Source organism: Impatiens glandulifera, chromosome 6, assembly GCF_907164915.1.
Source record: "Impatiens glandulifera chromosome 6, dImpGla2.1, whole genome shotgun sequence".
Lineage (NCBI taxonomy): Eukaryota > Viridiplantae > Streptophyta > Magnoliopsida > Ericales > Balsaminaceae > Impatiens > Impatiens glandulifera.
This window is the reverse complement of record NC_061867.1, coordinates 9,260,371-9,277,976: the sequence shown is the minus strand read 5'-3', so window position 1 is coordinate 9,277,976 and position 17,606 is coordinate 9,260,371. Positions and strand designations below refer to the sequence as shown.

The window sequence follows — 17,606 nt, the reverse complement described above, 5'->3', positions numbered from 1 at the left end:
GGATTACTTAAAAACTGTGCTAGAGTGTGAGAAATATAACTCAAATTCATATAAACATTTTTTAGTTTGTGTCCAAATTACTTTAAATTATATGTTTGTAATTTAATTTTGTTTTATTATATTTTAAAAAAAAAATATAAAATGATATTTTAATCTTAAAAATGTTTTGAATCAATTATTCGTGAAATCATACTCTTATAAATATTTATCTATATATCAAATAAAAAAAAATTGAATATTATTGTTAATAACATGTTTATAATAATTTTATAAATATTTTTCTTTTTTTATTTGATATTGTGATTATGTGATATTTCTAAACAAACAATTTGTTTTTAATAAAAAATAAATTATTTTTATTATTTAAGTAAAATTATTCAAATATTTAATATATTATTAATTAGCATGTAGATACTAAAATAATAATAAAGATTACCACAATATATAATACATTAAAGTCAGCTTTATAATCATTCTATTACTAAAACTCTTATAATTAATTTTAAGTAAATTAAATTTAGTTAAAGAAAAACCACAATAATCTATTATTTAAATAACTTCAATCTACATGCAAGATCAATTAATCGACTTAAGTAGATAATAGTTTGAAACATATAATCTACCGAGAGGCAACAAAGGCTGGAAAGTCTCCTCCAACATAAAAGAAAAAATAAAAAATAAAATTCTAGAGCATGAACTCTCTTTGTCATTCTCTACCAAGCTTGAGGAGTAACAACCATATTAGCACTTATTCTATTCAATCATAAAATAGATGAGATAAAGTTGAAACCACAAGCAAAAAAGGGTCTCCTCCAACAACATGGCGTGTGTGAACCAAGAAATGGACAACCATCTTTATTGAAAATTTAAATTGCAATGTATAAAGTTTGATAAATCCGTCCTTGTGTATAATGATGATATACATTGCTAATAAAAATTATGATAACCAAGTCTCATTGTGATCTTGAAAAAATATATTTCCATTCAAGTTTGTTTCCAAACTCTTCTATTTGTTGATATTTTCTTGGTAGGAATTAAACTATAACTCATGTATTCACATTTGGATAATCTTTCTTTTAATTTTTTTTTTTGAAAATATAACAACATAAACAAACTTTTGATAAGGGAAATCATACTAACTTAACTACAATAAAATAGTAAAAGAATAATAATGGTGATCGGAGTCTTTTGAGGTAATGGGATGGTAATGGGTTGGGCAGAATGATGATGAAAATGCTCCAACAAAAACCTAACTACTTATTATTTTATATTTGATGTCTTATTTTCATATACAACTTTTGACATTTCAACTTATTTGTAATGATTATCTAATTAAAAAGAAAAAGTGGCATCTAATATAAATTAGGACCCCTACAAAACATAAATTGAAATTAATCAAATACAAAATGGACCACACTTTCCTTTCCGAGTGGAACATACAATAATACACCACTTTTCTTTTAAAATTTTTGAAAATGAATGATTGACAACCTTAAGATAATAAAGTTACTTTAATATTAGTATTCAAGTTATAATCTATTCTCACTTGAAGAATTAAGTATAAGTTAATATTGGTTTATAATTTTATTTCATACCAAATCTCAACAACTTATAATGCAAAAAACAAAGTCTCAATTTCATTATAATGAAGAGAAATAACCAAGTCACAATTTCATTATTCATTTAAATAAAACAAAGTCTATGCCAAAAAAATAAAATAATTAACTACTAAATTTTTATATTCCAATTCTGTTGGATATTAAATGATCTTTCACATATAGGAAATGTTTAAATTAACTTAAAACATATAACACTCGATTCGATTGTAAATTGGTCGAATACTTATTTTAGTTTTTCATATTAGTAATTTAGGAGGCATCTCTTTGTTAACCATTCCAAATATATATATATATATATATAATGATGCTTAATTTTTAAAGTGTCTGGATTGTCGGGTTAAGAACTGTGGTTAATTTGGATATATATGTGAGAGTAAATGGATATTTTGGTCGGATTGTGGGTTGACCCACCCATAAACTTAAAACGGTTAAAAATAAAATTAAAAATGTTATAAGTATAGTTCGAACTTGCAACCTAACAAAACAAATACAACCCTTTAACCAACTAGGCTAATAAGACTTTATATTTTAAATTCAGCAACAAATTTGATGAACGCGGTGGTTCATCAATAATTTTTAATCAGTCATAACTCTTTTTTGACTCTGCGCTATAGATTTCACTATTATTAGCGAGCAATAATGGAAGAATTCTATCATATTTATAGAGATAGGGGACATAATTCATATGGATATAATAAGTCTCGCATGTGCTACTTTAATGGTAGTCTTTACATTTTTCCTTTTACTCGTAGTATGGGAAAGAAGTGGACTCTAGAGATCAAACTAATTGAGTTGAGAAATCAAACTGTATGAATTTTTTTAAAGATCATTCTTCAATGTGAGAGTAAATGGATACTTGGGTCGGATAGTGAGTTGACCCGCCATAAACTTATAGCGGTTAAAAATAAAATTAAAAATGCTATCACATTTTTACCGTAATATTTTTTGCATGGTTTTTTATATTATTACTCGTGCAAATGCACGGGATACATGCTAGTTTAATTAGGTATCCATGTCCATCAATAAGACATGATCAATTTTTTCAATAATACATTTATGTTTAGCTCAATTTGTCCACTAAACTTGTGTAATTGTCTCAAATAACTTATTTTCACAAAGAAAATATTCCAGAATCATATATTATATTCATCTTTTATTAATTGTTTCATTTTGTAAGAAATTACAGCTTACATAACAACAATAAATGAATATAAATGACTAATAACAACCAAATAACCTTCCCTCTTCTAGTCTAGTGAAAACCAGAGTTGAATATTCCCAGTCTTCGTATTATGAGTATTTGAGGTTATAAGGCTGTAAGTTATGTACTTAGTTAAATAATTAAATGTATTTTCAGTCTATATACTTAAATTAAGGATTAATCACACTACAAAGGATAAACAGAATCCAGCGTTTAAAAAAAAAAACCTACAAATGTTATAATACATTTGTTATATGTTACAATATGATTAGTCATTTCACACCAGGTTTTAGTGATGGCAAATAGAACTGGTACGGATTTTACAACATTTCCTTACAACCATTTTTTTTTATAAATGGTCTGGGCGTAGAATTATTTCGAACCCAATAATTTATGGGCATAAGTTTTTGTGCTCTAACAAGAGTCTTCTCTAATAATTTTTTATTTTTACTTTACTCTAGCTCTCTTATTCTTTATGTAGACAAATATTAATCTAACCTAAGGTTTTATAATTCACAATAAAGTTTTAAGGCCTAACTGAATATAAAAACAAAGTTTAGGAATGTATAGTAAAAAAAATACTTATATATAGTTTTCTTTCCTTCAATGCAAAGACATGCAGGTGGATCAGGAAATATACAACACTTTTGTAGAAAAATTAAATTGCATCTCATCAAATTTAGTCAAAATCAAACTTCTCTAACCGACAATAATACTTGAAGGGTCTAACTTATAAATACAATGTGTGCAATGATATACATTGCTAAAAGGTGGATAGTTATTTCTTTATATTTTTCATATAAGAATCTTTTGAAACAAAATGAAAACTTTGCAAAATATCTGTGAATCAAATCTCATCAGTGGAGACTAAGTCTGGTAGTGATCTTGAAAAAATATCTTCAATTCAAGTTGTGTTTCCAACATCTTCTACTTGCTGTTTTTTTGGTGGTAGGAATTAAAGTATAGGTCATGTATCCACATTTGGATAATCTTTTTTTCATTTACATTATCATTGTGAAATATTCTCTCGATCAAGTCTTGGTTTTAACATAAACCTTTTGATAAGGGAAATCATAATAACTTAGCATTTAGATAGTCAAAGTTATTATTTTTATTTTTTCACATGGGATATCTTTCATTTGGATCAATTATGGATCCAAAACTAAAAGAACATTTACATTTTGTAGCTAGTTTTTTGTGTGCCTTCTTACTTTTACATTAGCACCACTTTCCTCCATCATCCTCTTTAAAGTTGAACTCCTTTTCATATGCATCACTCATTTTTTTTTTAAATTAATAATAAATAAAAATATTTGTTTTAAGCCAAAGTAAACACAAAACCCAAGTATATACTAAGTTTATTTTCTGAGTAAAAACATACTTACACTAAGAATTTCTTATATCCCAACATTAAAGAAAAAACAAATAGGAGTTTATCACAAAAGTTATATCCCAACATTAAAGAAAAAACAAATAGGAGTTTATCACAAAAGAGATGATCCAAACCTCGGTTAATTCCTTAATGCACATGGAACCCTTCTCGACTTATTCATCATACATTCGTCTCCATTCAGAGGATCCATCCATTGCTTCTCTATTAACACGATCAAATTGCATCCTGCAATGAATAATCCTTCAATTAATATAAAATAACATCAACTTCCTCCAAGTAATAAACAATGATCCATTTAAAAAAAATGAAACCCGCCTCAAGAGTTCAACTTCACGGGAAGAAGTTGTGATATTAACTACCCAAAGCCTGAGGAAGAAACAATGCGAAACCGAAAACCATAACCACAGCAAAGACACAACCACGATTAATCTTTTTGTTCTCTTCGTGATCATTCAATGATCATGACTCTCATTATCATGATGATCTGTTGTTGACATGGTGATTTATTTGTGTCTTATTATAACACCTGACACACTTAAAAATACATTAATAAATTAATAAAACTCTACAAGTTAATTTAAGCATTAGATCAACATAAAATAAAAAAGGCATAAAATAAATAATATTGAACTTATTACCACCAACATATTAGGTTCGTCAAATCATGTTAATAAGAAAAAAATAGAGGAATGTAAGAGCAAAATGTTAATATGTATTAGAATATAAGATAATATATATATGTAAGATATTATCATAATTTATAATTGTGATAATATCATTAGTTTATTATAAGCTCAATATTATATTATATTATTAGTTTCCTTATAAGCTCAATATAATGTCTATATAATGGACATAACTTATGTAATTCAATATATACCATTCAATATAATTGTTATCGTTTTTGAGTCAATTAAATGATAGTCTTCCGCTGCCTCCATCAATGGTTACTTTAGCCATTGATGGAGGGCTCTAATAATGCTTTATTAATTATTATTACTATCTCTTAATAATATTTTCTTTTTCAAATAATTATGTTGATGTTCTTACTTTCTTCGTCAATCATATTCTCTGAGTTTGTTTTCAGTTGTTGCTTTATTCCAGTAGTTAATGCCATATTTTTATTGGTGTTAATTCAATCACATGTGCTCTTTTACTGGTTATTTAGTCAACACACTGTCATTCTCTCGTTAGAATGAGTTTTATAAGTGTTGTTTCACCCAACATTCTATTCCCGTGGGATTTTACCTTCTTCGTTGGTTTTTTTTAATGCAACACACTGCCATCCTTTCGTTGGATGGATTCGAGACTCGCGAGTAATTTCGGAGTTCATTCGGTTGTTGTTTCATCCCAGCATTCATGCCCATTAGATTCTACTTCTCTGATTTATCCGTCAACACACTGTCATCCTTTAACTGGATGGAGCTCACGAGTTTTTGAAGTTTGAAGAATACAACATCAACATTTCATCATCTCATCCTCAACCTCAAGTTGTTCAAATGTTTTTTATTTTGAGTTTGAAGAGGGATGTTAAAATATAAGATAATATATATGTAAAATATTATCATTGTGATAATATCATTAGTTAATTATATTATATTATTAGTTTCCTTATAACCTCAATGTAATGTTTATATAATAGACATAACTTATATAATTCAAAATATATCATTCAAGTAACTAGTTCCCTTCTCAAGAGGAAGTAGGCTGTTTTGAAGGGAAAGCAGGAGTGCCCTAAACTCGTCCGCTTCTTCTAAAGACACCAACTTAAGACAACGCGTGATATACAATCTCTGTAGTGAATTATTAATATTGAAGTTTCTAAATTCCTCAAATCAACTCGGGACAATTACGAATATCCAATTCCGTGAGAGAGTTGATAAAGTCTTTGGTCTGGCAGTCACTAATCTTTGTATTACAAATCAATTCCGTGAGAAAGTTCATTAAGTCTCTGTTCTGGCAATTATTAGTACTAATCAATTCCGTGAGAGAGCTGATGTGACCTCTTGTTCTTTCTGTTTGTCCTTGAAGATGATGATTCTTTAATGTCTCTTGAACAGGAAACGAAGAAATGGGAAAGCTGAGCGTACTCCAAATAAAGCACTTCTTTCACCCAATCCAATAAGAGTGAGATGAGTGAGGGAACTAAGATTTGAGATGCTATATAACAACTCATTCGAACATTCAAACCAAACAGTTACATCTTTGAGTGAGTTGAGATTCGGTGACAAGGCCCCTAACTTTGGGCAATCACGTATCAACAGCGTGCAGAGATTAGGGAATGCTCTGACAATAGGAATAGTAGGAGACAACAATTTGCTCAAATTCTTCATGCCACCAATCTTGAGTTCCTTTAACAAAGGGAATAACACTACTTCAATTCCATTCATGTTGTTGTTGTTGACGATGAATATGTGCTCCACATCATTATTATTCAATTCACTAAGATTCAGATAAGTGAAAGTACCATTAAGATTTGAGATGCTATATAACAACTCATCCGAACATTCACTTTTAATATATACATGTTTGAGTGATTTGAGATGCGGTGGCAAGGCCCCTAGGTTTGGGCAACCAGATATTTCCAATTTCCTCAAATTAGGGAATGTTCCAGTACTCCAACAGCTGGGTGACACCAATTCCCTCAAATTCTTCATCTCACGAATATTCAGTTCATCTAACAAAGGGAATAGTACTATCATTTCATTGTCAATGCCTGCTACTAGCCATAGTTTTCACATTGTCCAAGCCCTTAAGCTTAAGGCGTGTTAGAAACGGATATGATTTTCCCACCCATTTAGGGAGATTCACACCTTTGTAACCACTCATTCCCAATATCTTCAGCCTCGTAGTTGAAACCTCTAGAGCTTCACCAATTTTCTCATCACTAGTACTCTTTCTCTCATTATCATCAACTTCATCATCTTCATCATCAGATGTCCATTCTAACTTCAATTCATTGATACTCATCTTTTCAGCCATACTTATCCCTCTTTCCATAGATACATCACTAACTCTTCCAATGTTCAAATTTTTTAATGATCCACCGATATCCAATTCTCTTAATTAATCAAGTTGGCAGTCTCTCTCCTTTTGCTTATCACAAACAAGCTTAACGTCTTTAGATATTTCAATTGCCCCATCCCTCTAGGCATATATTTTAATCCATTACATTTCTCCAAATGAAGATGCCGCAGACTAATAAGGTTTTTCGTATTTTTGGGAAAACTTTCAAGATTATAACACTCATTGAGTTTCAAAATCTGTAAGTTCAAGAGATCACAAATACTAATAAGGTTTTTTGTATTTGGTAAATTTTCTACCAGGAAGAAACGTGTTGAGGTATGTACTTTCCTTTTACACACTTAGACTTTAGTAGAAATTGCCTATAGAATAGAATGAGACAAAATAAATGTTATTTTGTATATGAGAATATAGAATGATAACTAAGTTTGGGTCCGGGTTGTCATCTTAGCGGCCGGTTGAGAGATGTTAAACTGAGCCTAACATGTTAAGTAATTCGAGTCAAAAAATTTAACCTAGTCTGTTCATTTGTAATTGACCCGATTCAACTCAAATCCAACACGGTTTAACCGATTATAAAATTTACTATATATTGATAACATACATGATTATTTATTATTTATAAATGATCTCCCCAAAAATCACTACTGGTCGATAATTTACATAAAATGTGCACATGTTCACACAACCATGAATGAGACAAAAAGTTGATATTTTGTATGTGAGAATTTAGGAATATATCTAAGTATGAGTTCGGGTTATAAGTTAGCTGGTTGAACGATATTAAACTAAACTTAAACTTAATATGTTTAATAATTTGAGTTAAAATTTTAACTTGAACTAATTGATCCACCCGATTTTAACTTGAACTAATTGATCCGAACCCGACAAAATTGATCTGTTTCAACTTGAACCTAACCCAATATAATTAATATCATATTTTTTTCATTTCAGATTAACGACATCAACACAAAAGAACAATGAAGTTAAATTATAAATTCGTTTGGAAAAAAACTCTAAAAAAATGAGTGAGCGAGTAGGAAAGAGAAACCCACAAAACTCTAAAAAAATAAAAATAAATTATAAACGGGTTGACGGTCATTTCATGTAACCCAATTTTGATATATTTATTAATTAAGTTAAACGGGTCTACCTGATTTCGATCAGAATCCAAAAGTACAATTTTTCTTTCAAAATCCACTTTGAGGTCGGTATATCTTTGAAAGTTCCGACGGAGAGAAGAAACGGACAATTACATGATCCTAACCTAATCCGATTTTTTCGTGTTCGATTGTGTTTTTTGTCGGGTTAGAAATTGTCGGCCCTTTGTAAGATGCAATTACATAATAACTAACTTGATTCTAGGAATATCAAATATCCCAGGTTTGATTATTATTAAGAAGTTTAGGATCTGGCATTTGAAAATATATTTAGAAACTAATTGAGAGTGGTTTGAATGGGTGAGGAGGCAATCTTTGTTAACAATCTTAATGGTTTTTGATTTCAGATAGTAAACCTGCTGCTAGTTCTTCGCGACACCAACGTAAACGCAGTAACAAGAGACAACAAAACAGCAATCGACATAGCAGAAGGACTTCCATTTTCAGAAGAAACAGCCGAAATAAAAGAATGTCTATACCGATACGGCGCAGTAAAAGCAAACGAACTAAACCAACCAAAAGACGAACTAAGAAAAACCGTAACAGAAATCAAGAACGAAGTCCACACTCAACTAGAACAAGCAAGAAAAACCAACAAAAACATGAGCGGAATCGCCAAAGAGTTAAGAAAACTCCACAGAGCCGGAATCAACAACGCCACAAACTCAGTAACCGTCGTCGCCTCCTTATTCGCCACCGTAGCATTCGCGGCCATCTTCACCGTACCCGGTGGAGATTACGCCGACGGGTCGGCAGTCATGGTAGCCGTCCCTGTTTTCAAGATATTCTTCATCGCGAACGCGATCGCGCTTTTCACGTCGCTGGCGGTTGTTCTCGTGCAGATTACGATTGTTCGGGGTGAGATAAAGTCGGAGAGAAGGGTGGTTGAAGTGATTAATAAGTTGATGTGGTTGGCGTCGGTTTGTACGACGGTTGCGTTTATGTCGTCGTCTTATATTGTTGTGGGGCGTCATCATAGGTGGGCTGCTATTGTGGTTACTTGTGTTGGAAGTTTTATAATGGTTAGTGTGCTTGGTTCGATGACTTATTATGTTTGTAAATCGAAAAGGTATCGAAAGATTAGGAAGAGGGAAAAGTTGTCGAAGAATGGTGGAATGAATTCGTGGAGGCACTCGGATTTGTCGGATTCTGATCATGTAAATCCAATTTATGCTATTTGATTGATTTTGTAAGTATGGAAATTGGTCTCTCATTTGAAAAGGAAACAATATTAAGATTAATTGATTCATATAGTCAGATGTAGATGACATTATATATCTAATCTTTCTTCTTCTTAATCAATTAAGAACTTAGACTTAGGTCACTAATTGTCTTGACAGACAGGTGAATTTTGCGTCGCTTAATCATTTTTTTTGTTTGATCTTCATCTCTACAATATTATTTTCTTTTTCGACGGCGTAGAATTTTGCATCTATGAATTCTCTCCAGGAATCAATAAATCAGATTCCATGTTGCCACGTTAATATCGATCACCAGAAACTTAGCCAGGTAACCTCAAATATTATTTTAGGTATTTTTTAAACACGGAAGATAAAATGTTTATTTCCTAAAATACAAGTTATAGTAAATTTAAATAATTAATAATGTTATGATCGGAATATTTTATTTATTTAGCGAGATATTATTATATCGATAAGTTAATAATTTATTAATTTAAAAAGGTTTTACGTATGATTTTTAAAATTTCAAGTCTAATTAGTTCCAAGGCACATTCTATGAATGAAAGTACATTCACAAATTAACTGAATTTGTCAAAATCATTATTTTTGAATAAAGTTAAAAAATTAGTATATTAAATATGGTTAGAAATTGATCATTATAAAATATTCATTGATTTTTTTTTTTAAAATCACATCAACTATGACTCATAAACTAAAAAGTGTTCAAAACTCAACAATGATAAATCAACAACGAAAAATGTTATGCGAGTATAAGAGAGATCACCAATGCTGCACTCAATAAGATTTGGTGCAGTGAGTTGATAAAACTTTCAATTTGAAAGTTAGTCAAAAAATAATATCAAACACTCTAAAGGGATCATCAAAGTTCCTATGAAAGATGTTTTTAATATGAATGAAACTGGTTTGTTTTACAGGTTACAAACTGACCATTCACTTGCAACAAAACAACTTGAAGGTCAGAAACATGACAAACAAAGACTTACAATTGTTATTTGTTGCAATGAGGATGACTCAGAAAAAATTCCTGGAAAGTATGCAAAGCCACATTATTTTAAAAATATCAACATGAATAAACTAAATTATGAATACTGTTCATACAAAAGAGCATGGGTGACTAGGTTGCTTTTCGAATAATATGTTCGTTGGCTAGATGAACAAATGTACGGTAATTTTTTTTGGTAATGGATAATTGTTCAGCTCATTCAAATAATATCCAAGGGTTGCAAAACATTGAGTTGTTTTTTCTACCGCCAAACAGTACTAAAAAATTCAACCATGTGATGTTTGGATAATTAGTGCCTTTAAAATGTATTACCATAAGATTTTGAAAGGATATGAGTTGGACATTTCTTCTCCGGAAAAAAATTAATGTTTTAGATGCTATAAATTTGGCCGTCTCAGCTTGGAGAAAATTAATGTTTTATATGCAATAAGAGCCATAACAAATTGCTTTCGACACTGCAAAATTCGTTCGGTGAATCCAACCGGCTCAAGTGATTTAAACGATGTAAATTCTAAAGAAGACATTCGTGAACTTAAGAACTTGATTACGGGTATGCATTATCGGCACAAAATAGATATGAATTATTTGCTAGATTATCCTAGTGAAAATAATGAATGTTACGAGGTTCAAAACATTGAAGAAATTGTGACAAATACAATTCAAAATCCGGTCGATAACGAAGTTGAGGATGATTCAATAGCTTTGGAACCGCTCACTCGAAAAGAAGCATTGCAAATGGCAACAACTCTTCCCAACCTCTTGTTGCAATACAAAAAGAAAATGTCCTAACTCTTAATTACAATAAGAAGATTTAAAGATGAACTCAATATAGATTTGAAGTTCAATAAAAAAATAAACAAATGACTATAAATTCATTTTTTACTATACAATCTTAGAATTTATAATTTTTTTTTAGTAATTATTAATTTATAGTTTTGTTGGGACCAATATATATACACTAGAATTTCAAAAATGTTATTATCTTATTATTTTATCAATTGTGGTTTAATTTTGTACTTGTCCCAAATTAAGACTGAACAAATTATTAATTTTATCGAGGTTATTAATTTATCGAATACTAATTTATAGAGGTTTACTGTACTTATATAATACATAAAAAAAATATATATTCTTACAAAGTACTACAAAAAAAAATTGGACGAAAAAGTTGTTATTTTTTAAAGGTTATATTTTTATTTCATTTCAATATATTATTTTGGTTTAATATATTAGTAGATTAATAGTAATCTTACATCACAAAATGAAAATGCTATAATGAGATATTTACAGGTAGATTAATATGTCAATAATTCAAACTATTATTATATTTATTTGTTATGTTCTCACTATTTTATGAGCACGACATTTGTTTTATTGTTATAGAATTTAGTTAGGTGTCCTGATATAAAAAGAAACACTTTTGAAATTAATCACAAGTCATTTATAAAATTTTGGTTTAACATAAAGTAATTACATAAACATCATTCTATAAGAAAGATCCATAAACATGAATATATTAAATTGAACACTTTTAAGGGATATGAAATTTTATTTGTATTGTTTGTATCTTACAGTTGAAATCTTATGTTTGTTGATATATAAGATCCATCTCCAAAAGCATTCATTTCTAACTTTTTATTCCTCCCACCATCTAATAAAAAATGTGTATATTAGAACATTTAGCTTTCACCTTTTTTTTTACTTTTCTTTTCTTTATTACTATAACCTACCCTCAAAGCATAATGTTTCTGCGTTATAAGGATAAATAAAATTCACATTTACAAAGTTGAAATAGACAATACTTACATCTTTGTCGTCGCCATCATCATTATTGTTTCATCGCTTTCATCATCTTTTTCTTCGACAATATCTATGATATGTACATGAGGGGCTTAAATGGTTGGGACAATCTAGTGACCGTCTTACTTCTCTCATTCAATGTTGTTTTTGTTATTCATCAATAAAGAGAAACAAAATACAAATTTGATAAGAAGACATTCATTTAACTTTTTTCTCATTTGTTCACTGATTTTATCATAATTTCTCGATCAACCAAAAGTATCATTTCTTACATAATAGACATCTCATATTACTAATCTTGTAACATCATTTTTTCACCCAACTATCTCAACAGTACCAACATCTTTTAATTCCACTTTTGACAAACCAACAATCTCATCATCTCATTAATCTCTTTATCTTAACTTCTTCGGTAAACCAACAATTTCATTAATATATTTAACCACCAATATTTGTTGTTTTCCAATTAGTCTCTCATATTACTAATCTCTCATCTTATCCCTTGGCAAACCAACAAAAAATCTCTTATCATTGACAAATCAATGTTATCGACCTCTTATCCCTCGATAAACCAACCACAAATCTTAATCACACTTTCATACCTCGACAAACTAACCACCAAACTCAATCATCGATAAACCACATTTCAATCACACAATTTCATAAGTCTCTTATTCTTGGCAAACCAGCAAACCACATCCCAATATTACCGGTCACTTATCTATATACCAATCACAATTTCACAAGTCTCTTATCCTTAGCAAACAAATATTATTAGCTTCTTATCCCTCGGCAAACCAACCATTAATCTCAATCAACCTCACAATCCAATATTACTAGCCTCTTATCCACACATATAATTCACTTAAATTTGCATTTGCAAAGTGTGAAAGATGTTCATCTTAACCAACCGATCACTTATAATTGATGTATTTTATTTATAATTTTGTGTATACATGTTGTTGTATATATTTTATAACTAATAAAATTTCGAATTGTTTTTTTTCATTTTTTTCTAAATTTACAAATAACATTAGACTATCTTTATTAATAAGCTAAAACTATATTTTCAATATAAAAAATATTATTTATTATTTTGTGTTAAATATAAAATGTAGACAAATAATCAAAAAGATTAATTTATTTTAAACTATTTTTTAATATAAAAATTATTAGTTACTCGTCAAATATAAATTGTAAAAAAATAATCAAAATAATAATTTGTTTTTATTTATATATATCAAAAATTAAGTTTTAAATAGATTGTTATATATATAATATAATTTTAAAAAATAGTCTATATTAAATAAAATTATGATATATATATATATATATATAGATATATATAGATAGATATAATTATTTATTAAAAAATTCTATACAACATTTATTATGTTAATATAATTAAATTATTTTTTTTATTTTTAAAATTAATTAATTCTTGAATTGTTAATTTTTCATTTATTAGTCAAGGATATAAAACATGAATAATATATTTGTTTTTGTATAACTTTTAAAAAATGGTGTAGAATGTTATATATATATATATATATTATATATATATATATATATTATATATATATTATATATATATATATTTATTCTATGAACACTTATTATTCTAATATAATTAAATTAAATTTTTATTCTTAAAATTTATTAAATTGTTAATGTTGATTATACATCTCATTTATTAATTAGAGAGAATTGAAATAGAAATATAAAAAGTCTTATCCATTTTTTATTCAAATTGACCAACGGTTTGACCTATACGTGTCGTATTTATTTACTCTCACACTAAGATCTAAATTAACCACGTGTCTTGACCCGACAATCCAATTTTAAGCATTATTATATATATATATATAAAATTACACATAAAAATGGCAACGGGTACCCTACCATTGGGAAGTAAAGTATCCATCCTCGTACCCAATTTTTATATTACTACCCGACCCCAACCTCGAACCCGACAGGTATTTCTATATCTTCCCCATCCCCGATTCGTCGGATACCCCATTACCCGAATAAAGTATAAATACATATATTATACTAGAATGAAGATAAAAAACATTAATGAATAACTAAACAACTTTAAAGGAGTAATATTGAAATATAAAAAAATAGAAACATTATTTACTTATATAGTTATGTTATAAATGTCGAAAAACATAACAACTTTGTGATATATTATAATTGAAGAAGAAAATATTGAAAAATATTAAAATATAAAAATAAAGAAGGGATGATGAGAGAAATAATTTTAGTTAGTTGAAGATGAAGAGAGAAGATAAAATAGTGATTAAGGAGAAATACATTTTTTATAATAAAAAAGAAAGTACGAGAAATAGTGAAAATGTAGGTAAAAGTGGAATGTGGATAAGATCAAATTAAATTATTATGTAATTATTATGATAAAAATAATGATGATATATATATATATAGTCGAGTACTGGGTATTGGGTTTGAGTTTCGCACACTCCCCACCCCCATCCCCATTCCCGACCTCGAACCCAATTTAAAATACTCGAACTAGACCATCGGGTACCCACATATATCGGGCATATGAGTACCTAGCTATTGCCATCTCTACTTATAATTAATTTTAGTTAAAGAAAAAATCAAAATAATTATTTAAATAACTTCCATCTCTATGCAGATCGATTAATTGTCTTAATTAGATAATAATTTGAAACATATAATCGTTTAATAAGGAATTAATGTTTGAATCATAAAAAAAAGAAAAGAAATAAATACTAATTTTTTAATAATAAATTAAGAATTTCAAATACTTTGATTTCGGAAAAAAAGAGTTTCCAACATAATAAGGCCGGTTCTGAAGACAAAGCAATCTATCCGGACTCTTTAGAGTTTTAAGACCATTTCAAAATCTATAATTCATCTTAGATTTCACATTAATATCTTATGTCTTCTCCATACTTTTTTTTTTTTTTTCATTTCAATTTCTATTATTATTATTATTATTATTATTAAGACTAACAGATTATGAATTTTTCAGAAATTTGAAATTGTTCTTGATTATAAATGGTGTTTCCTGCACAAATAAGTTGAACATTAGGTTAGATTTGAATGTATATATAATATTGAAAAGAAAAGTGCAAGAATTGAAGACTATATATGATTACTGAAATTTCAGAAAGGCAACCCCGTTTCATAACACTTAATATATGTTTCAGGATCTAGATCGAAACTTCTTATCTCATCATCGTTCAAATCAAAGCAGAACTAACATTTAAAATTATAATTCTGGCAGGTTTTCTATAAATATATCATATCTGAATGTCTAATTTAAAGTCCTCTAAGGTCTGATTTTACGCTTAGAAATATAAAACATAATCATTTAAGATATAACAGTATAAACAGCCTTTTTTACAAATCTAAAACCTAATAGCTATCAATCATAAATCAATAGTCTCAATAACAACTCACCAGACTGTACTCATTTTCTGATCAACAGAGATCTATTATATATGCATCAAATCAAATATGTAAATAAAATTAAAAGTGCAAAGAAAATTAGATCAAATCCTATTATACAATAATATTTGGCTTATAAGTAGTTTGGCGCATCAACAATAACTTCCCCCACTTTCTACACGCAGAAGATTCTTGAATTTTCCTGATGCAAAAGGTTATATAACATATGTTATACTGTGAATATGACCATTATATAATGGATTGGTTTAAAAATAAAATCATAGAAACAGATATACAGAGCTCTCTACATACCAAATATGTATGCTTTGCTCTTCGTGTAGATGTTTATTTAAAACAACTGTACATATTTCTGTAATTATCTTTTTACTGCCATGTGGTAAAAATAATTCTAATGGTTTAGCAATTGTATGAATATTATTCATAAGTTTTCTATTATTGCAAATATGAGAATTAGCTCCAGAATCAATAATCCAAGTTATACTAAAATTATCAACATGATTAAGATTCATACTAAAATTTAATGTAATGTTAGAATGCTTTCCTGCTTGAAATTCCAAGTTGTTTTTCTCATTTTCTTTCATATTTTTTATGAAAGCTCGGAACATCTTAAAATCATCAGCAGTTACATTGTCAGGGTTTTTGTTGACAGCATACGGAGTGTTGATAACATTCATAAATGTTTTCTTCCTTTGCTCTTTTGATTGTTTAAACCATTCTGGATAGGCAATAAGTTTGAAACAACTTTCTTGAATATTCCCCTTCAATCCACAATGTTTGCAAACTGTATTTTTGTAAGGATTTTGAAAAGTTTTTTCTTTTTCTGTTCCAACCTTATTGTTCCTTACTTGACTAGTAGTCATTATTTTTTCAACAGCAAGAGCCACACATTTATCAAAATTAAAATTTTTATTCTCTTCATTTCTGATGTGGAGAGCATTGAAATTCTCTGTTTTATTTTTATCAATTTCTCATTTCATCTCAACATTCAAAAGCATAGTATACGCTTTATAAACCGTAGGAGATGGATCAGCAACAAGGATTTGATCAATGATGTGCTCATAACGATCATTGAGTCCCATCAGAAATTGAAGCAATTTTTCATCTTCATCATTTTGAGTACTCTCTGCATTTTTCATCTTGACAATAGAATGTTGATTTTAACACTTTTGACTCATCCCATAAAAGTTTGATCTTGGAGTAATACCTTTCTAAAGTTAGAGAACCCTGTTTCATATTTGTGATTTCCTTTGTTACTACAAATCTTCTGTGACCATTTTTCTTTTCATAACACCCTTTGATCTCAGTGCATAGCTCTTAAGTTGTTTCTGTTTCTTGGAAATTTTCTTGGATCTCACTTGATATTGAATTCATGATCCAAGAACGGACCATTGCATCAACTATCTCCCATTGTTCTGCATCATCTTCATTTTTTGGCCTAGGACGCGAACCATCCAAAAATCCTAATTTAATTTTAGCTTTTAGAGATAACCTGATTGATTTGCACCAACTGAAGTAGTTGAATCTAGTTAAGAGTTTTGAGCAGAGAATGGTGTTCGGATTATCAGCACTATGGAGCATCAAATGATCAATATTGTACTTCCTTTTCTGGTTTTCTCCCAATGTTTCGCTTCCAGTTGGGCCTTCTCCTACAGCTTCTCTTCCAGCCATAGTGAGTTTAGTTTCTCAATTAAAATCTTTCACCAACGTGCTCTGATACCATGTTAAGCAATCAACAGAAATGGAGA

At 28.9% G+C, this 17,606-nt stretch overlaps 1 protein-coding gene across 1 annotated transcript; it reads left to right on the top strand.

The window, feature by feature from the left end:
* The first annotated feature begins 7,401 nt into the window (after nucleotides 1–7,401).
* LOC124943104 (ankyrin repeat-containing protein ITN1-like) lies at nucleotides 7,402–9,646 on the top strand. The gene is made up of 3 exons (XM_047483663.1): nucleotides 7,402–7,478; nucleotides 7,540–7,555; nucleotides 8,745–9,646. Exons 1-3 carry the CDS (start codon nucleotides 7,402–7,404, stop codon nucleotides 9,576–9,578), a joined length of 927 nt encoding a protein of 308 aa, XP_047339619.1. The 3' UTR covers nucleotides 9,579–9,646.
* The last annotated feature ends 7,960 nt before the right edge of the window (nucleotides 9,647–17,606 follow it).